The 22252-nt window shown below is 36.7% G+C and overlaps 1 protein-coding gene across 9 annotated transcripts in view; it reads left to right on the forward strand.

Moving 5' to 3' along the window:
• LOC105051197 (membrane-bound O-acyltransferase gup1) overlaps positions 1 to 20496 on the forward strand; it is a 34144-nt gene extending 13648 nt beyond the window's left edge. For 4 of the 9 annotated variants that reach the window (XM_010931507.4, XM_029266468.2, XM_073243186.1 and 1 more), the window contains 12 exons: positions 5464 to 5523; positions 6039 to 6152; positions 6485 to 6609; positions 6706 to 6757; positions 11910 to 11972; positions 12244 to 12353; positions 12449 to 12541; positions 12665 to 12746; positions 17466 to 17543; positions 18913 to 19229; positions 19407 to 19482; positions 19561 to 19610. In XM_010931507.4, coding sequence (XP_010929809.1) covers positions 5464 to 5523; positions 6039 to 6152; positions 6485 to 6609; positions 6706 to 6757; positions 11910 to 11972; positions 12244 to 12353; positions 12449 to 12541; positions 12665 to 12746; positions 17466 to 17543; positions 18913 to 19215 — 1080 coding nt within the window. In that variant the 3' untranslated portion in view covers positions 19216 to 19229; positions 19407 to 19482; positions 19561 to 19610. Of the gene's footprint in view, positions 1 to 5463; positions 5524 to 6038; positions 6153 to 6484; positions 6610 to 6705; positions 6758 to 11909; positions 11973 to 12243; positions 12354 to 12448; positions 12542 to 12664; positions 12747 to 17465; positions 17544 to 18912; positions 19230 to 19406; positions 19483 to 19560; positions 19611 to 19691; positions 19793 to 19886; positions 19951 to 20051 lie in introns of those variants that run through there. The other 5 variants (XM_029266472.2, XM_010931515.4, XM_029266471.2 and 2 more) reach the window with 5 other exon arrangements.
• Positions 20497 to 22252: the final 1756 nt, after the last annotated feature.

Below are 22252 nucleotides of genomic sequence, written 5' to 3' on the forward strand. Positions count from 1 at the left end.
AGTGATGAGGAGGGCGACTGCAAGGTGGTTGCTAGCATCTCCTTCGCCCATCTAGTAACAAGCCAGTCCTGACACTCTACTCGAACCTTTTTTGGCAGTGATGGTTGGGAGCTAGGGCCTTCCGAAATATCTCAATTTTTTGATGGAGCCCTGATGTAGAGGGAGGATGTAGTGCTAGGGCTCGTTGGGACTTCGTCGGCCCAACAGTAGATGGATCAGAAGTTGGGCTAGCCTCGGTCCGTTGCATTGTAGGTTGGGTTTGGGCCGCTCTTGGGCTTCGAGCTTGCTTCGCCTTAGCTCCAACGTTCTCGCCTATGTAGACATTGTGGCTCACTAGGCCCACCACCTGGCCCACCTTGATCGCATCATTGCCCAGGCCCAGATCCAAGAGAACATAGAATGAGGACCCAATTAGTGAGTCAGGCTTGCTTGGCGTCGAAGACCTTGACTTGAGCCCTCCCTGCTGCTTATCTGGTGATCGTCGATGGGCCACTTTTGTTGGCTTTTGCCACCCATCTGAGTCAGGCAGTGATTCAGGGGAACTTAGCTGCTACTAAGGAGAACTCGGTCTAGAGGAGGATGAGTTGGGACCCGATAAGTCCGAGTTTGACTTAGCTTCTTTCCTTTTGTCCCAATTCTAGAAACCCTCGACTGTCAGAGCTCTGAGGTCACCAACCATGACCCCAGTCGTGGCCTCTCCACCTGATTCTGGTGTCGGGGTTCTTTGTTCTGGCACCTCCTATAGCCTCCATCACCATCAGTGAGGGGGAATCTTGGTTCCGACCACCGTTGTTGACCTTGATGAAGTTGTTTGGTTGAACGGCGCCAACAAGTCACTGGCCACCTGGATCCAGGCATAACCCATCTTCCTTAGCAGATCGGTGAAGTCATCCATCGAGATTGGATCCCCTGTCTCAGCCACAATGCCCAAAATATTCTTCATTTTTTAATAGTCTATCAGTAGCTTGGGGAGTCTCAACTAGACCACTGTTCGTCAGACTAGATCCATACCCAGAACAAAGTATAGGACCCAAGGTTCTATCGCCAATAGTTAGCCAGCCACAAACCACGATCCTCCATTGATCTCTGCATCCCGGTTGGCAGCCGTCTGGAAGTGGAACATTTGGTGATCTTCTACCAAAGAGAAGGCCTCAACCTTTAATCTCATAATCCAGTTTTTCCCTTTTCTTAAAATCCTTTGCTATCCACTCAACCGGAACCCAACGACCCAGGATCTGGGTGACGATGGAAATGTCTTCCCATTTTTGCCTAGATTTTGGTATCTCTATCTCCGAGAACTCCAACACTTTGGTGTAGTGCTGGAGCTTCTCCGTCTCCTCCTCCATTATCCTATGCGATGTCCATTGGGGTTGTCGGGGGGCCTTGGGCCACCTGAGCCCATGACCAGCTGTGCTCGCTGGAGTCAGAAGAAGATCAGCCGCCACCGCTCATAGCTCCCATCTCCGTCTCCATCCCGACTACCTCTCCTCTAGTCCACCACCCATTCGAACAAATGCCAGAGAGCAGCATGATCTTTAAAGCAACCACCTAGAACAAGTGCTCCCAACTATCACTTGTTTCCTTTTCTTTCCTTCTTCTCTCATAGTACTCTCTCCTCTTTAATTCCACAGTTTACTTGTATGGTAATTCCTATTCAAATCAGCAAATTCAAATTGCAGATTCCTCAAAATGGTACTTAACATGGATTAGTATCTTGTGAAGTTCGGGCATTGAATGATATATGAGACTGCCAAATAATGCATTGTATAACATTCTATGATACACCGACAAAGCATTTGATCTTCAATCCTATATTATTACTGATTGCATTGTGATGATATATGGTCATATATGTTTTCAACGGTCAAATGAGACTGCTTAAGTTTTTTGAGCTAATATTGATACCTAATGTAGTCTAAAGTCTAAACACACTCCTGTTCCACAATATAAAGATATTTTTCATGGTTTAGAACTTGTAAAATATAACTAAGAATATTAAATAGAAACTACATAATTCCTTTAGCAGCATACTGGTAGATCCCATGCTTGTAATGGTGAAGATATCCGGTTTCAAGAATGTCTGTCTTGCGCTAGCAACTATGGTATTTGGAGAATTAAAACGGGACTCCCAGACTCATTAACCAATGTTGCTTGTGATAAATGAACTTATCCACATGATGAAGCAACATATTGGAATGATGAACTTGTGCTTTTTCTTTGTCTCAAATCACTTGGCTATGTTGCATGACTAGAACGTTCTCCTAGCACCTTCAGACTACATCAAGACATTGACCAATATTTCTTGCAAGATACAATGTCATCCATATCTTGAAGCAATATCTTGACATGGAGAGGCTCTCAAAATTCACTTGGCCATGTTGCATGACTAGAAAAGTAACATGTTTAGCATTAACATCGTTCTTAATGTGGTTCCATATGAGGTTGATGAATGTGTAGACACTCTAAGAGTTATAGAAGACACCAGCTATTGTTGATCTATGCATGTCTGGCATGAAGATATCTCCTAAGTCCTAATGCACCCCATTCCCCCAACTCCTTAATTGTCCACGATGGCTGTGTTCTAAAATCATGAATTTAAGTGCCAATTGGCACACATGACAGCCTTATATTACTATTCTGGTAGGGGCATGTGGCTCTGGCATGATACCTGCTGTGTGCTAGTGTTTGTCATGCTTCCATACTATTTTCTACTTTCATGTCCTTCCCTCACAAGTCAATCTCCTACCATTAGCTTCCCTATGTACATACGAGATGTAGTGTTCCTGAAACTGCATAAATAGATAATGAACTTCTTGCAAGAGAATTTCCTCATCAGCTGACAAACTGTTTTTCCCAAGAAATAATTAGCTTTACTTAAAACATCTTATTCAACCCAAATCTTTTTCACTCTTTTTTGTTTGCTATTGTCAACCTTTGCAAACTGAATATTTGTATTATAAAATATCAATTTGCGATTGCTCAAATTGGCTTACAGGAATAATCTATAAGAACCCTCCTAAAGCTTGCTATATGATATCTTGATATTTGGAGCCATCAGAATTCAGCTTTGCCCAAGCAGGGTCTGACAGATGTCAATAAAATGCTTCTGTGAGTCTATGTTTTGGAACAAATATTGCCCTCCATTTGTATTAAGATATACTCTGCAATGAAGATTATCTTATGGGTTAGGAACACCTTCTTCCTCTCATTCTTATACCTTGGAATAATTAGTCATTTCTATTCTTTCAAAGCTCCCACAGACCATTCCCCACACTTGATTGTCTTCTGCCACCAGTTTAGTGAATCCTGTCTCGCGGAAAAAAAAAAAAATCTAAAACAATCCCGTGAGCATATCTATGTACCCTAAATCTTAGTTTCTTTCCATACTTAAGCTGCCTTTGGACACTTGAAAAAGAGATGCTTGGGATGTTCATCAGCAAGCTAACACCTTTGGCAACTTGCATTACACTCCATAAAAGTAGTGCAGTAGGAATTTTGTTATTATTTGATTTCCAGAGAGAAAAAATACCAATCTGTGGCCTCATTGAAGCTTTCCAAAAGGAACGAAGTTGACCTGTTCGGTTAAAGACTTAAAGCATTCTGTTGAGAAGCAACATTCTGAGGTTACTTTAAACTTGAGAGGGAGTTTAGATAAAGAGCAAAGAATGCTGGATTTTGATGTTTATCCAAAAGAGGTTCTAACTGTCATACTCACATCAATCCCAAAAGTTCATGTATAAAAACAGAAGAATATCAAAGTTAGAATAACTTCAGTCCATTACAATCTTCACATAGAATAGCTTCAGTCCATGGCAATCTTCACACTTGTTAATGATTTAAATACTACTAGAAAAGCATAATCATTAAAATTATGATGCATTTTTACATGGTAGTGTTTGTTTGTTGATGTTGCCTTATATTGGGTTTGGTCACATCTTTTTATTTCAAAATTATAATATTCCCTTTCCTCAAAATGGTATAATAAATAAATTATTCTCCAGAAGGTAGCTTTAGCTCAAGCTTTGTTTTGCATTCTACAGTTCATTATGAATGAACTTAGCTTGTTATGGATGTTAATAGGCCATTGGATAAACAATAACTAATGAACTAAGACATCCCTGGGATATTGTGTAGAAATCATTTTTATAATTATTTTTTGAATAATTAATTTTAATAATGAATTATTTATTTCTGGGATGATAGTGGGCATGGGTATGTTTTCTCTTTATCTGGCTATAGAACAAAAAATCAACCTAACTGGATTAGTTTTCCTCAAACTGTTCTCTGATTTACTGGTTTTTGATTAAGAAATTTGGAATTCCTCAGAATTAGAATTGATTAAGGTGTTCTTTCGATCAAAACCTATTAGCTTTTTCAGAAGAAAGTAAGGCATTAATTTAGGAAAAAGAAACCTAGACCTACAGAAACCATCTTACCTCATTGATTCAGCATTAATATTAGGAAAAAGTAACCTAGACCTACAGAAACCAGCTTACCTCATTGATTCATCAGCCAATCCTCTTGTCAAGTAGTCTCTCTCCAAATTCTATATCTGAAGGTGGAGGGCAGCCTATAGGGAATATGAAAGTTTGCCTGCTGCTAGTTTGAAGTTTGATTTGACTATCTTCAACAAAGAATGCATTAGTTCATGAATATTTTGTTCCCTTTTTAAGCACCCTCATCATTCTCTAAATCGCAATATAGTTTATAACATGGATGACCGTTGCATTTGCTAATATAATATGATTCTAGGTGATACTTAGGATTGTATGGTAGGGTTTGAGTCATTAAATGTGGATCTGTGGAAGAAAACTGCACTTGGGACAAACAGATCAGATTTTGGGTGATTTCAGAACAAAAGGAATTGCATCATATCAAATATTATAGATGACATACAGTTTTATTTATTCATTTATTTTCCTTGTTTTGGGTTGGGGGTGTGGTGGTGGGGGGGTGCGTAGTTCAGTTGTGATTTGGGTTAGGGGAGTTCTGTTATGGACAGATGCCAGAATATGTTGCATGATATGGTACCATCTGAATTGTCACAGTAAACCCTGATGTCAAATGTCATAATCCTATATGTCACTAGTGGCATTCAAGAAGGCAGGAAATATCTATAATTGCAATTTTAGCATGTCCTCCTATGTCGAGTCTTGCACTTTATTGGAGATATTTCCTATATATTTATGTATTTGCGATAAGGCATTGCTGAATGGATACCTTTCTTTTGCAGCTTGTCCCTTTTTGTTTCCATTTTTTTTCATGATACATTAATGAAAAATCTCATCATGCTTATTTAAGCTATTCTAACTCTAATATCATTTTTGAAGAATTTTATGTTTTTGAAAGTACGTGTTAATAATCTTGGTGCATATTGATATTAAAATGTATTTAAAATTCAGCTCAAACATAGTTTCTTTTATTTAATGGTTAAATATAGTATCTGTTGCCTTGTGGATGCAGAAACATATGCTACGCTGCCATTTTTGTTCTTCTGGAAGGACATGCTACCATGTTTTACAGGTATTTGGATGGTTCTCTACACCACTTCCAGCTAATAATTTGTTACTTCTGAAACATTTGCCGATTAGTGTTCTTTTTATTTTTTTTAAAAGAGACATTATAAAAAATTATTATTCAACATAGAAATTAAAAGCATGAAGAAGTCATTTTCCTTGACCAAGGTTTTAAAACTTGGTTTCACTTTCGGTCCATTTAGTAGATCTTTTGTTTTAATGGCCTTGTCAGTTTCTCTGAGTTTCAGGGTTCTGGCAAAAAAGTCGGAAAAAGGAAAAAAGAAAAATTAAGAAAAATAAAAACAAGAAAGTTATTTGATATCTTTGTTTTATTGTAGATAGCATTTGCCGATTTCATCATCATGGAAATTCACAGTATTAAACTTCTTGCGTATTGATTTTGTTGTTTATTTAAGTGGGTCTTGCAGTCTGTTCATCTGGTATGTATTTATTTACTTTCTGACTAAACCACTTTGGTTGTGGAGGTGTAGCAGCCTTTATCTTTCTTTTTATGTTTGGCAGGAAAGAAGCATGCAGAATGATAAATATTCATTCAATATGTATGTATGCTATCTGACATATGCACCACTTTATATAGCTGGACCCATTGTAAGCTTCAATGCATTTGCAACACAGGTCAGTATCACATTTGCTTAACTAATGCTGTAGTAGCTGAAGCTTTCTTCAAAGTATTTGAAATTAAAAATGCAATGCTTTGTTCGTCAGCGATTTTAGTCATAAATATTTTATTTGATCAGATGTCCTGATTTCTTTTGTTTTTGTTTGGGTTTTTTTTGATAAAGACATCCTGATATTGTTGAAGATAAAATTTTGCTACAGACAAACTAAACCAACCATTCCTTTGCTGGGAAAGATACATTCTTATTAAGCTATTGTATTCCTTTCCAATAGAAAGCAGTGTACCTCTTTATTTTTTGTCTATGATTCACATGCTAGAAATCTTGCAGTTAGATGCACCTCAAAAAAATTATTCAGTTGGACAAATAGCTTGGTATGGGCTCAGATGGATTCTTAGCCTTCTCCTTATGGAAACAGTAACACACTTTTTCTACTACAATGCATTCGCAATTAGGTGAGTCACCTACACACAAGCTTGAATCAGTGATTGGTTTGATATATCACATATTGAGGCTGAGTTGAAGACCTATTTGTTTGTTATGTTGTGTAGTGGCTTGTGGAGGCAGTTGTCACCTTTTGAGGTCTTCATCATTGGTTATGGGGTGAGATCTTTTTGACATCTGGTTTATGCTTATAAGAACTACTGTCATTGTGCTAAGTCTTTTTTCTTTTTCTTTTTCTTTTTTTAAAGAAAAATGCTTAAAGTGCTCCTCATACTGTTGAATTATTATTTTTCTCATGGTCATTCATGTAAGGTATTTGGAGTATTTCTTTCTGCTTGACTTTTTATCTGTGTGCTTGTACTTTGGCTAGTAGGAAGGGACCAAGGGAAGGTGGTTTGCATGAAATGAAACTGAAATATGACCATTTTCCTAGCTATGCTCATCTTTTCCACACGAAATGCAAATAAATTTTGTTATGTTTTTATTATTTGGGTTACATTGACATGATATATTTGTACATGTGAATGTGCACATGTTAGTTGGTTTTTCTGCACATGAGTCACTAGTGTCTGCCATACTGATCCATACCATGCTGTACCAACCATACCATACTGATAGGGTACTAATACAGTATTGAGGTTCGGTTGATATATGAGTTGAACAGGTCCATGCTGGTTCAACCCAAATGGAACCATGCCGTACTGCCCAATATCTGGCAGTATAGTCACTGGGAGTGAGAAAAAGCATTGGAGTCTGTCTCAGTATGGGGTTTGTATTGTATTGCACTGACCATACCATGTGGTATTGGTAGTTTACTGTCATGATTCTCAGTACTACTTTGCAGACATTGCAAAGTGACCATCAAATTTCCATATAAGTTGGCATGAACATGTTCACGACAAGTAGCATTTTGACATGTACATGCCCATCAGCATGGTTGTTCATCAGTACTGGTCCACATATGCATGCATGCAAAAATCCAGCTTGGGCTGGAAATGGTTCAAGTAGAGCTGACCTGACAGAGATCCTTGCCATCTGAATAGAGTTATGTACAGCTGAACTGGAACAATGAGCATTTAGCTGACTAGCCATCTGAATAGAGTTTTGTGCAGCTAAACTGGAACAATGAGCATTTAGCTGACTAGCCATCTGAATAGAGTTTTGTGCAGCTAAACTGGAACAATAAGCATTTAGGAGGCTATCTAATCCCATTCTTTATCTGAATTGTGTATTTTGCATCATGGTACTCATTTGTCTTGTATCTAAATAATTTTAGAGTCAGTTTAGGCATTTGTCCTTTTTGGTCATTTGGTCATTTAAAAGCAGATTTTAGGTTTGCCAGTCAAACATACAACAAATCATTTTTATAGCTTTAGAGTGGCTTTTAGATCTTGACAGCCAAATACTTTTACAGCAAATGTATTTTCCCCTGAAATAGCTTTTGACCTCAAAACGCAGCTTTTGCTAAAAACTGCTTTTCAGTGAAAAGCCACAACATTCTCAAACAGACCCTAAGTTGATCAAAGGTGATGAATTTGGACCCCACTATTCTCATTAGCATCATGTAGAAGTTACTGTAGCACCGGTTATCTGTCATCTAGGGTCATTGTCACTTTGTGAAGATGGTGATACTGCTTTTAGTTCCATCTGAGACGCCTAAGCATGAATTCAGTTCTATGAAGGATAAAATTCTTATATTGTGTGTGAAGACTCCTTTTAGTGTATGTTATCGCATCCTATGGAGAGGCCTTAGGTTCCACAATGATATTGATTCTAAGCTAGTTTCCAGTGGTGTAATAGGTGAAAGAAGATTGTTATTAAAACTAGCAATCATAGCATGCTGCTAGTGAACAAAATTATTGAGGATCAAGTACCTTCTTGAAGTTTCATGTCAACCTTGATTTAAATTAATACTGTAACTTTTTGTCAAAATTTTTTATTGTAAAGGATGATGAAATTGAAAATTGTAAGCAACTATTTATTTTCAAGTTATTCCTCAAAGTTTGAAGGGTTTTAGTTATCTTTTGGAGATAAAAATTTCACAAGGTCTTCATAAGCATCCTTTGTCTTTCTGTATTAGTACAAGGCTAATGGTTATGGCATGTTTCTCAGCTTATCCTTTAGTAGAGCCTCCACATTAGCTGTCATGGCTGGAATCAAGATTTTAAATTTTGTGGAACAGGACTGTCCCGGTTTTTTCATGGAATGGGACGCCCCGCTACCCCGCCTCAACTTGACGCTTGGAACAGGAGATGTTCCAAGATGTCCCGATTGGGATGTTGGGATATTAGTGGGACGTCTTGTCCTGACACATGGGATGGTACCCCATCCTGGTGTCTCACGGGATGTCCCACTGGGATTTGAATCTTTGGCTGGAATGCAAGTTGCTGGCATTGTTGCAAAAGAGAGTTGCTTCCTGATACTCAACATGCCTTACAAATTTGTATATGGCCCAAACTCATCGAGGAAAGATATAAGAAGGTTAAAGGGCATTGGTTTTGCAAACATAAGCATTACCTTGAAAAATCCATACTTCAAAGATAATGACAAGGAAGGTAGGATATAACAAAACGAGTATTCAACATCAATCCTTCCCAACCTTGCAATTGCTCCCTCCAATTTCACATGCCACAGCTTCTAAATGAAGCAAAGGATTGATATTGTAGCTTTGGCAGAGCATTGCTATGTACATGAACCCTGCAAGGGAACACATTTTAAGATAGGAGAAATGGAATAAATTCATGATACTTTTTAAATAATGTGGAAGGCTTTGACGCTGGTCTCTAATAGATCTTGGGGACAATGTCCACAATGACAGATCACAACCTTCTCTTGGAGTGTAAATTGGATGAGCTGTTTGTGAGTTGCTTGTGTTCTGCTTTGCATTCTGCTCTTAAGGGCATGTACAATCAGGAAATTAGCTGAGCTTGAGAATTTCCTTGCCTACTAACATTCAGTGTGATTAAACTCAAGTTAGATATGCACATGCATATCACATATCCATGTATTCATGCAAGCAAACCTGTAAATATGCATGTAATTCATATAGGCCTTGTTTGGTTCCCAAATAGCTAACAAGGGGTAGATGCCTTTAACCATTGCCACTTGATAATTAAAAAAACTATGGGTTAGAATTATTTGTTGTTTGGTTGACATTAGAGGGTTAGTGGGATAAGTCATGGACAAAAGTGGAAAAAAAAAGAGTAAAGAGAGAGAAGAGAGAGGTCTAGTGGTTGAATGTATTCAAGTCCCCCCCATGAAATAAACAAAGCCAGGTTAAGCCACTTTTTGGGGCATTGACCAGATAGAGTTAACACACCATTTTTTGCACTTGTTTGGCTGGTTAAGTGAATAACCGTCGCCTAACCACCCCAGAACCAGCATCCTACATGGCCTTAGTGTTAATAAATTATATTACTTAGATTTACTTATGTAATAAGAATGTCAAGTGCTCATTAATCAACAAAGGTTTTAGCCTTTTGATTGAGTCTAGTGACTAAGACGGGGTGAAACATATAAATACTACATAAGGATACATAAATATGTGCACGTATATGTGTAAGGCTTATTGAACCTCAAACTGGGAATTAAATACCATCGATTCAGTACAGCACAACTGGTATCATTCTGCTTTGACAAGAACACGCCGCTAGTACATGCGCAGGACATCGGTTTTGTCTTGAACTGTTTCTTACTGATTGTACCATTACTGTACTGTTACATGATAAAAATCGATACTGGCTCATTTCTAGTATTTAAACCCTTGCATGAGGCTCTCATAAATCCAGTGAATTAATTATTTTTTGGAACCATTCGAGCAGTATTCAAATTAACCATTCCCGCTCATTCTTGGCTTCAGGACAATTTGAACTATGCTTCAGCATGACTTGGCTTGCTCGAGCTTGGTTCTTATACACCTTTACTCCTACAAGAGTTAGTTTTGCCATTTCATATAATTGGATATTGAGAAAATAATCTGGTAAAAGAAATTAAAAATTTTATTCTATTTTCTACTTTTTAACATTTTGTTAAGATTTTTTTTTGCTGTGGTATTCTAAGGTGGTTTTGTGGCTTGCTTTGGTTTTTAACTACTTGATATATCATGATTTTAGTTTTGTATCAAGTGCTTCAATTGTTATGTGGTCTTCTTTTTACCAGGATTATCTTAATACCAATATATATCGAGTGATTGATGTATTATGCTGCTTCAAATTGTTTTATGTTTTTAATTCTTCCCTGCTCTGAATTTAAAATTGTCTTGTTTCTGTTTTTATCCTGTAACTCCATGCAAGCTGTGCATTCTATGTTCCTGCATGACAACATAGTTCAGTCTTGATAAAAGCATTCTATTTTTAACTGATTTATTTTCACCAATATGAATAGTTGATACTTATGTGTTAATTTGTGTAACTCTTGTTCTCTCCTTCTGTCACATTCTGCACTGGCTTTTTCTCTTTGGTGAACCAACTTAATTCATTCTTCAACTGCCATTAAGCTTTGGAAGTCTATTATTGTTATCAAATAAGATAAAAAGCAACACTTCTTCAAATTATTTTGGGTCTCATGAAATAGCAGATGGAAAATAAAATCATAATCTGTAGATTCTGTACTATATTTTTTCTAAAGAAATACAGAGAGGATGATGCCACCTGGGTTCATAAGTTCAAACATTCCTTTCCTAAGTGGAGAAGGATGCTGGCCAACTGAACTAAGGCTGATAAGCATTATTTCCACTAGAATTTAGATTAATAATAATTCTACTCTACTCTATTTAATTCTAAATTTTTCTTGTTGATTATAATTTTTACCTGTCAAAGAAGTGCTTAATGGAATATTTCCATGTTGTAGAACATAATATTTATGGATACAAAGATCACATGTCCTACAAACTTATGCATGTATTTTTCTTCATGCAACATGTTCGTATTTAGTATCAACTGTGAAAGAAAAATGTCTTTTACTATTGTTATCATAACATGTGCTTCATTGCATAATCTTCTTCTCCTTTAGCTTAGTGGTAGAATCCCTTGGGAGCTCTCTAAATTTAGCCTTCTAATGATAAGTCATTGTGCAATTTAGTTTTTAGTTGCCAGTAGTGTATGTGAGGGTGGATTTGGATGCAGGTTATGTAATTGATGATAGGATTTGGATGCAGGTTATGTAATTGATGATACTGATAGAGTTTATCCATTTCCATTAAGTATTGCATTTATATTACTTTTATGCATCCATGGGTAAGTTTTGGTATATCTGCTGTATTTTCTTTTTAACTAGCATATTTATGACAACTAATTGCATTATGTTGTGACAGGTCCTTAATTTTATGTGGTTAAAGTTCTTTCTTATTTGGCGCTATTTTAGGTTCTGGTCACTGGTAATCCTCCTGAAACCTGAATACCACTTTCTTGATATACTTTTTAATCTCTTATGTCCCTCCTAACTCGTAATATCGACAATGGAGTTTTGTTTGATGCTATTAGCATTTTGTGTTGTCAGTAACCGTTGAGTCCTGTTGTGTTGCTTCATTCTCAGCTATCTGCTCTGATTTACTTTTTTTTTTTCCCAATTGCCTGTTTCCCATTTGACTTGAGTACACTGGTTTTTTGCTGATTCTGAAGCTTATTGAATGAGACATTAATTTGCAGATAGGAGGTATTGAGACTCCCGAGAATATGCCTAAGTGTATCAACAACTGTTATAATTTAGAGGGCTTCTGGAAAAACTGGCATGCTTCATTCAACAAGTGGCTTGTCAGGTTGTGTTTGGTGTTTCTTTATAGTTAAATATACTAATTTGTGTTTTGATTATTTTCAAAAATCAGAGATTACTAATAGTAAATTATCATTATAGGTACATGTACATTCCACTTGGTGGTTCTCAAAGAAAGCTACTTAATGTGTGGGTCATTTTCACGTTTGTGGCAATATGGCATGATCTTGAGTGGTATATCTTTCCCTAAGCACATGCTTTTACATTTTCCCCCTATTATTAGCATTTTAATGAAGTATGAGTCTATAAGAAAGTTATCCTTCAAAATTACATGATGGTTTTGTTACTCTGTAACAGGAAACTTCTTTCATGGGCATGGCTGACATGTTTATTTTTTATTCCGGAAATATTAGTCAAATCATCAGTTAATTCCTTTCAGGTATAGTCTCTTGCATTGTCTACGGTGATGGATCTTACAAATCCCTTTTTCAGTAGAATATCATATTAGTCATATCAATAGATTTTTGCCACACTTAAGCACATTTACTGCTCTACGATTGAAAGATAAATATCTCATGGACATTTCTCAATTTCTGATAATGTCAGTGTTTATTCTGATGTGCATTACTATGCTTATATATGGTACCTTTAAGCATTGACAGTTTAACAAGGATGAATGCAATCTGTCCACATCAGTTGTCTTGTTGTAACTTGTAAGTCAACTTTGAGATCCCAAGACAACAAGCATGTCACTATTTTAATGGACATTGATCATTTAACTGTTATAGGGATGACAAGTTCATACCTCTAAATGGAGGCACCAGGCATCTCCTGGCATGCATAACTAAATCTCATTTTTATGTAGACGTCTAGGACTTCAAGTTTCCTTTAACTGATAGAGACAAGGTTGCTTGGCCATTCTTAATCAAGGTTTTGAAACATAAATATTTCAAACTAAGATGAATTGGGATTTCTAAGTATTATTGAGATGAATAGCTAAAGAATTTTTAATTGATCAAGACTTTGCATTATCTGGGCTGATATATAAAGGTTGAGTATCAATACATATGCATGGATATTAAAAAAATTAAATTCTGTCATTTTACATGTTAGGATATAAGCGTAGAGATAAAAACCAATGAGGTCAATTGGCGGGTGGAGAGGGTCAAATTCCCAGCCTCAACACAAAATGCGAATTTTACCACTAGTTGGCTGACATTAACCCTGTCTAGTGGGAGATTCTTAGTCATGGCAGATTTAGACAGGAGAAGGGATTGTCATGTCACCTGTAATATCGGTTTTCAGGTAAAGAGATCTACCTATGCAAACAAGGAGTACATCTTCTTCTAGTCTTTGAAAGAGTCTAGATGGAGCAAAACGACAACTTCTGATATACAGTCTTGTTTGTTTCTAAGGCACAAGTTTTAGCGGTAGGAAACCTCCACCTAAGGTAATGTATCCACTTCAGAAACTCCCCAAAAACTTGAACTGGGACCTACTTCTTAAGTGCTTCCATACTTCAAGTGTTTTTAAAATATCCGTGTTCCTATACCCCCACTTGTACAGTTGTACTGACTCTTGCACTTGCTCCCAGTTTTGGCATCTAAGGCACAAATAAGCAGAAAGACAAATGGAATGCAATTCCATTTCACTGAGTTGATACTACATATATATTGTACATGCATATATATCATAGTAATAATTTATATTAAAAATTATTAGAGGAGAGAAATAGGAACTGAAGAACTGAACAATCAAATATGGGACTAGATGGCCGACTTTATCAAGATGGTGGCTAAAGATGTGCTTGAAGAGTTAAAAGGGGGAAGGAGATCATGTAAAGAGACTTGGTGATGGAATAATAAGGTATAAGAGGCAATTAATGTATAAAGCAGGGAAGTGCTTGTGGTGAGATTTGTGCTGATCGGACGGTGAGGGAATCGATCGGATCTAGCTCCAAATCCTTTTGAAAGGAGTCTAGTCTGTTTCTCTATATATATGTGAAATACCGTACCATCCTGTACTGTCCCATACCGTACCGTACCGGTCTCATACAAGTATGCTGTCTCGGAGCATACCAACATTACCATACCGTACCATACCGCATACCAACATTAAACAGAATTTTACTGGTATGGGGTCCGGTAGGATTTATACATATATATATATATATTATATATATATATATATATATACATATACATATACATATACATATACATATACATATACATATACATATATGTATGTATGTATGTATGTATGTATGTATGCATGTATGCATTCGGAGTGTGCCAAACTGTACCGATGACTAATCGGTGCGGTTCGAGCATTTGATTTTGAATGCTGGTGAAAATAGAATGAGGAAGAAGGAAAGAGAGGAAGAGAGAGGAGGGGAGGAAAGGGAAAGACCGGCGGTGGCCTGCTGAGGCCATTGGAGGATTGCCGAGGTCTCTAGGGCTCCGTGGTCCTCCGCAAGGCATAAGAAGAGAGAGATAAAGAGAGAGAGGAAGGGAGAGAAAGATGGTGGAGAGGCTATTGGTTTGCTGTCGGGTGGCCATTGTGGCCGTCGGATAGTTCAAAATAGCTCTATGACCGCCACAGATTTGAAATAGGGATTTGTAGGCTTCATTGTATATTGTGTTTTTTGAAAAATACGACGAAACAGGGGCTTCGAACCCTTGTTTTGAACCCGTGGTGGTTGTGGGGTTATTTTGGGCTGTCTGATGGCCACGGCGGCTAGTAGGTGATCCTTCAACGGCCTCCTTGCTGCCTTCTCCTCCCTCATCTTTTCTCCTTTCCTCTCTCTCTCTATCTCTCTACTCTCATTTTCTCTTGTGGAGGACCGCAGAGCTCGGGACACCCCGACGACCTTCGTGGCCCTCTAATGGCCACTATTGACATCTCCGTCGGCCTCCTTTTTCTTCCCTCCTTTCCTCTCTTTTTCTCTCTCTTTTCCTTCCTGGTTCATCCCTCATTTCCGTGTTGGTTGGGTTCGGTATGGTCCGATATAGGGGTGTACCAACTCGTGCTGCTGGCTGGCTGGCATGGGGTCTAGTTCCGAGTCAGCAATCCTTTTGTATGTGTGTGTGTGTGTGTTGAATGTTTGTCAATGCACCATATTAGCACGTGAAAATCCCAGCCAAGTTTTTATAATGAAAACCATGTCCCTAACTCACATATCACTTTGATTTTTGGATATTCTAGGGTGTTTCTTCTCTTCTAAGTTGGGGAGCTATTGCTTGTGGTATAACATTCAATTTTCAAATGAGAACTGTAATGATACTAGTTAATTTGTTGGGAGAATTATTCAAATAGAATTATGATAGCACTCGTGAGTTTGCATAGAAATTATTGGTTTTGACAAAGGGTTATAGCAATTGAATCTCATGATGGATTAAGTGGGATTCTTTTGCCAAATTTTAGAGTAAAAGAAGGGAAATTCGGAAACTAGGGGGAACAAAGAACTAGGTTCAGGTGTGATAAAAACAAAAGGGATAATCCACCATTATTTTATTCAAACATTAATGATAAAGATTCCTGGGGATTGGTCTCCCCTATTGATGTAGGATAGCCTGGGGAAAAGGAGAAATTTAAGGTTGAAAGGACATCAGATGGTAGGACAAACCTATTGATGAGTGGAATTTCTCTTTATATTTGAGTTGTTGATGAAGATGAAGTGCATTATGAGTTTCCTTTATGAAAAGTATGGAAAATGATTAAATTTAAGTTGTGGATTGAGGATCTATGGTTAAACCAAAAATAAAAGAAAAGAAAATGTGCAAAATCTTATAAAAGAGAAAAATAAGATCCCACTCACTCCAGGATGGTCTCACACCATGATCGAGACAAACACACAAGCAAAGATAATGAAACAAGAAAAGTTATGAATTCCTATGCATAGAAGTGCCTCACAGCTGGCCTTACATCTTATGAGGGAATACTCAAATAAAAAGAAGAAAACTACTACTGTTAATCAACATAACATTGTCATTATCCCAAAAGATAGGGCAGTCACTAATTATAGATGACCTAAAAGCGGTGCATGATCAAAATGCTCTTCCATGCATAATCAAGTTACAAAGTTAAACATTACTTCAACCCCAAGCGACATGTTGATCATCATATAAGTAGCCAGTACCTTATGCTCGAGTAAGTAACTTGATTATTAATTAAAATAAAAGAAAATAGTGGAAAATTAAATGCATCAAACAATGACTCAAAAACTCAAAATGACTCAATCAACAAACTAATACCTGATGATTCAACTGAAGCCTTTGATTGTCTTTAAATGTGCACAGTCCACAAGTCTCCAGTCTGCAGGCTCACACGTCAGCAGCTACATCACCTACATACAGAGGCCAATTTACTTACATTTAAAAAATAGCAAATCACTGACAAGTTTTCTTAACAAAAAGTCAGCCTAAATTATTCCTAATTCCTCATAAACGTAATCTGATTTCATATCCAGACACTGAGCTGATATTAGATTTGTCAAAAGGTCTTTTTGGTCTTTGGAGAAAGAAAGTCTAAGAATGGATATACTGTGAGATGCTAATAGAAGAAAAGAGTGAATTTTGAAAATTCTAATTGAAATAGAAATATAAAATTTCATGATTTTAGGACTTCTACAAAATTTTATAGCACATGGTACATGCTCTGGGCAGTATAAAATCCATAATGTGTAAATTAAGAGAACATATAAATTCATTAACTATCATGATTGTATAATGGATCCAAATGCACTTGACGGGTAATAAAGTGAAAACATGAAGCTGGGAAGAAATAATAAACCTGATTTTTGTCCAAATCCTCTATTACAGTCATTTCATTATAGAGCATCAACTTGCTTGCCTCAAATATTGCTTGATTTAACCTCTATAAATGGCCAATTTTCACCATCCAAATGTCATATATAGCCAGATCCGGCAACCTGCTTTGCATTGCAAGGTTGCAGGAAACATATCATAATTTGAGGCTAGTGTTTGCTATTTACTTGCCTAGTTTTCTGACATTAGCATGACAGTGCTTGCATCATATTGAGCAATATTCAGTTTACTGCTGACTAAATATATGTAAAGATAGTACAGTATTCAGTTTAACTAAATATCATTGCTCGAATTATAGTTAATGCCTGATAAACTTTTGCTCTGATCAGTTAAAATGTGCTGCTGGAATGTTCATACATCGCGAACTTAGTGCCATTGCTGGGGCAGTAACAATTACATGCCTAATGGTATGTTTCCCTTTTATAATGAAGATTTCTTTCATATGGTTTCTCGTTTTAGGCCATGTGAATGAGACATCATTTTTTTCCATGTCTGCTTAGTGTTTCCATATGCCCTTCACCATTATTTAACCTGGCTTTGCTATAAACTACTTATGGAACTTAGCTCACATGTGGCCAACCTACAGTAACAACATGCTCAAGTAGAGATATCTTCAAGGTTTGAAAGATTACCAGACTGCAATACCTATCACCCTGTATCTTGTACCATACCACCCTATTTTGATCTGCGTTACCATCTGTCCTGGCAAACCATGAACAGATATGAGAGCATACTGGTGTACATCCATACCAATGCATGACCGTTACTTCCTCTGCTGCTGCATTTCAGACCTTGGGAGACATGTAGATATACCTTTAAGCTGTCATACTTTAAAAGGAAGGCCTGCTTCAATTTGCTCATGTTTGTCAGTATCTAATATATTCATTTTTTTCCTTCCCTCTTGTTCTAAATTTGAATTCATAGTGTGATATATATGGTTCCAATGGGTAAATAAAAGAAGATAAAGAGAGCCAAGCCATATTTCAGCTCTGTTCATGTTAAAATTGAGGCCAAGCTCAAGCTCTGCTGAATTAAACTCAAGCCAGGCTTATGCCTGCTAAGTAAATTCTGGGTGGAACCTGAGCTGTTCAAAAGCAGGGGAAGGGAATGATCATAGCCTTAGTGCTGCTAAAGCCTTGGTATATATATTAATCTTTGTTGTTAGATCTAGAAAAACTGTTGAAATGGTTCAGTAGCAAGTAAACATTGTAGCAGTTAGATCAGAAAACTGATGGCAGATAACACAACCCCATTCTTATTGTAATTTGTGCCAGTGTGTAATATGTGAAGTTTTTTTAAAAGATTGCTTATAAATAATAACTAACATAATATATATATATATATATATATATATATATATATATAAAATGTGTCAAACATGAGGAAGCATAGAAATATCAGTTCATTTATCTCCAAACTTAAATTCAATTGTCAAACCTGGTCCATTTTAATCTGGCAAGTCCTTGGTGAACCAAACACAAGCTCATCATACTGGGCTTGCTCATTCAACAGCCTTTTCCAGTTGCTTGTTTAAACAGAAAAGGGTGAGAGAAATTTATCAGAAGTGATCCCCTTCAAATTATTTAGAACTCTAGATGGAGAACATGCATGTATTAATATTCAAACAATCCCATTAAACTGTTTTGATAATTGAAATTGGGTGGTCTTACCAAAGAAAAGTAAGGCCTGGAATGCCTATAGAAAATTTGATTAATTCATCCTTCCATATTCAGCATATCTAACATGTTAATTGACATGCTTCTTATCTGGCCACAGCAATCATTGTGCTTCACTGATAGAAGATCTTTTACTGGATTAGTGCCAACTGAAGAGCTTCATATGCTTCAGCTTTACAAATTAATCAATCTTATTGCATATCCTCTTCAGAATTTCATACGACATAACCTTCCATCAGACAGCTTTGTTTCTGTTCTCATGTTCTATTTAATGGATTTAGAGAACACTACATATTATGTAGAAAATGTGTCCCCAAGTTTATTGCTACTGATCTATGTCTTCTTTCAAGAAGCAATATATCAACCTTTTGTTGATTTTATCAATTGTATGGTCGGCAACTGAGGTTTCTCTGTAAGGTGAGCAGGAAGGTCCTCAAATATCAATAACCAACCTTTTTTTTCTTCCAGTTTTATGCAGGTATATGATTATGTAGTGTTTAAAGGGAGAAGAAAAGCCTTTAAGATGAAAAATTTAGTTTGTTCCTTGGTAAATCTGAGGTATATTGGTACTAATGATCCCTGGTTGAACAACAGGTTGCAAACCTTGTTGGTTATGTTATAGGACCATCGGGCATAAATTGGTTGATTTCACGATTTCTTCAGAAGGATGGTATGTTAACTGCACATCAGTTTGCTCCAGTTCAACAAGCATTTACCTACAAGAGCCTTCTGTCCTTTTAATGTACAGGAATGCCCGTTCTGTCTGTCTTGTTTGTATCATTTTATGTTGCAACCAAGGTATTTGCTTGTTTATCTTGTTCTTCATCAGGATCAGTGTAATATTCGGCATTCAACTTTCTAACTATAATAATTTTCCAGCTTATGTTTCACATTCGTGATGCTGCGGAGAAAAACTGTCAGCGATAGGATTTGTTTGGGCTGATATTTTTTCAGCTGGTACTTCTTTCTGCTAATGTCGGGTACAAGTGTTCTACCAATTTAGTAGCTTAAAATAGATTTTTTTTTTCTAATGTCATATAAGCAAAATATGGATGACTGATTTTTGGCCCCCAGATTCTTTTGTTGATTGGGAACTTGAGAGATTTGGGGGCAAGAACTCTGCTTGCTTCTGATGCAGGTAAATTATAGTTAAAATACATGACGTTTCTTCTTCTATTCTGGCAATTGAAGATTTGAATACAGTTTTCTTTAGCAATTCACTTAATTGTTTAATTCTAGAATCTGAAAATTGCAGATATCTTTGTTATTCAAGCTGTGGGATCAAACCCGGTTGCCGGTCTAACAGCCTTGACCATCCGGTACTAGAAAGTGTTTGCTTTAACGGACCTCAGGAAAGTATGATGAGATAGCTGTGTCTCCATTTCCTGATTTACTGAAGTTTTTGTAATGGAATTATACTTACAAATACTCCCAAAGATGATGCATCTTGATCTTTTGCACTTAGTAAGCAAGCCACTCCAGTTCAAATTTGTTTTTACCTTTCTTTTGACAAATAATGTGTATTTTCTATCTTATTGCTCCTCTGACTGCTAATCCCTGTCAGATTGTGGTAGAATTGCCTGCTTTTGATGTCATTTTTGGTACTAATATAGATCATAGAAAATTTGTTTGACACCTGAAGTTTTTCGAGGCTAAATGTATCATTCTTATGATAGTTACATTAGTGCCAGCAGTTTTTTCTACTTAAAAAAATGTACAATTTTGGTGGCTGTCACTTAATTACTACTCTAAATCATATAGTTTAAGGTTCTATCAGGACTTATCAATCCATGCAAGCGAGCATTGTCAGTTGAGAGAACTTGTAGTTAATCTGGGTAAGATGAATAAAAATTCTTGCAAAATGCAACAGAATGAAAAATGGAGGGATCATCTTGAAGGATATATGCTTCCACAGCCAACATATATTTGAAAAGATTAATCTTAGTTGGCTAACATTTCCTACTTTCTCTATTTTACAATATTTGGAGTCGGCATATAGACTTTCATGTTCCCTGTAGATTATGTAGATTAAATGGAGTATATTTATTAATTTGCTTCAAACAATCTTGATGCATAACAAATGCTCCATTTTCTTAAATAAATCAACCATCACCAATGCCATATACCAGTAGTAGTTCATTACTGCAGTACCCTGTTGTGGTCTTCAATTAACTTCGTCCATGTTAGACCCAACAAAGCAAATCAAGCAAGGTGCTATAAAATTTCCAGCATCTGACTGAACCTTGAATGGGAGGTAACATGTTTATCTTTTTTATCTCATTTTTTTACATGCCAAATGATCTAATCTCAATTGATGATCTGGATTACTTATTTCTAGTTTATAACTAGAGAATTTATTTATTCACAAGTGTACTCCAGATTTTGGTGGACTATTGTAAATTTGCTCCTGTGACTGATTTAAAAGCATTTTTACATGTGCATTCACCTGTGTTATATCTGCATCTGTTACATATATTCATCCCTCCAAGTGCAACCCACATGAACTTCTTGGCAGCAAGTGCTAAGAGAGTATAGGTATACATCACGAATGCATGATCCCAGATAAATGAGTATTATTTCAATTCACTCTGAGATTAAGAATGTTTTATAGCAGCTAGTTTGTGTGTTAGCATGGCTATTCCTGCATCATGAGCTATTGTGGTTATTGTATCCACCTGGGAAAGTGAATGCTGCAGCAAAGGTCACTTAGTAACAAGAACTGTCATTAAGTTACCCAAAAGGAAAAAAAAAGGAAAAATGTGCATCGCAGAGATTGCAAGATTGCTAGCTATTTCCCTATACAAATTGCATTTTCTTCTTGGTCCCTTGTTATGCGATTCATTTATTGAAGATGGGCACTGAATCCGGAATCATAAGGGACCAGCTCTAACACGATTTTGTCCTGCAAGACCTAAAAAAGAACAAAAGCGCTATAAGATGATGGAAAGCAGAGGAAATGAAATACAATAATCTAATGCATTTATGCCTTCTAAGCATTCAAGACCAGATTCTATCTGTTAGTTTGCAGGTGAAGTCAGGGAGTCAAGTTTGCAACTGGGACGGGGAGGTTCACTACCACATTACCAGCTGCCCATATATTTAGGTGGGGTTTGGGTCAAAGGTTTTTTGATTAGGGAGGTGCAGGTCATAGTTTTTGACCTGAACTTCAAATGGATTGGATATATGTTGAAGCTTTGACCCGACCCAGGCTGAAGGGGTCAAATTTTATTTTGATTGAAATGATCAAGGCATGATTGTTTTTATCTTGAATATATGATTTTATTGAGTGATTGGTGTTTGTTTTAATACTAGTTATTTAAATTATTTTTAAAATCAGACTGAGAATGGTAAAAGTTAAATTTGATGGATTAGGTTTTTTAGGATTTGAGCCCTGCAAAATAAGTTAGATTAAGATAAAAAATGGGTCATCCAAAATGACC

This window comes from Elaeis guineensis, chromosome 9, assembly GCF_000442705.2.
Source record: "Elaeis guineensis isolate ETL-2024a chromosome 9, EG11, whole genome shotgun sequence".
In the NCBI taxonomy this organism is placed as follows: Eukaryota; Viridiplantae; Streptophyta; class Magnoliopsida; order Arecales; family Arecaceae; genus Elaeis; species Elaeis guineensis.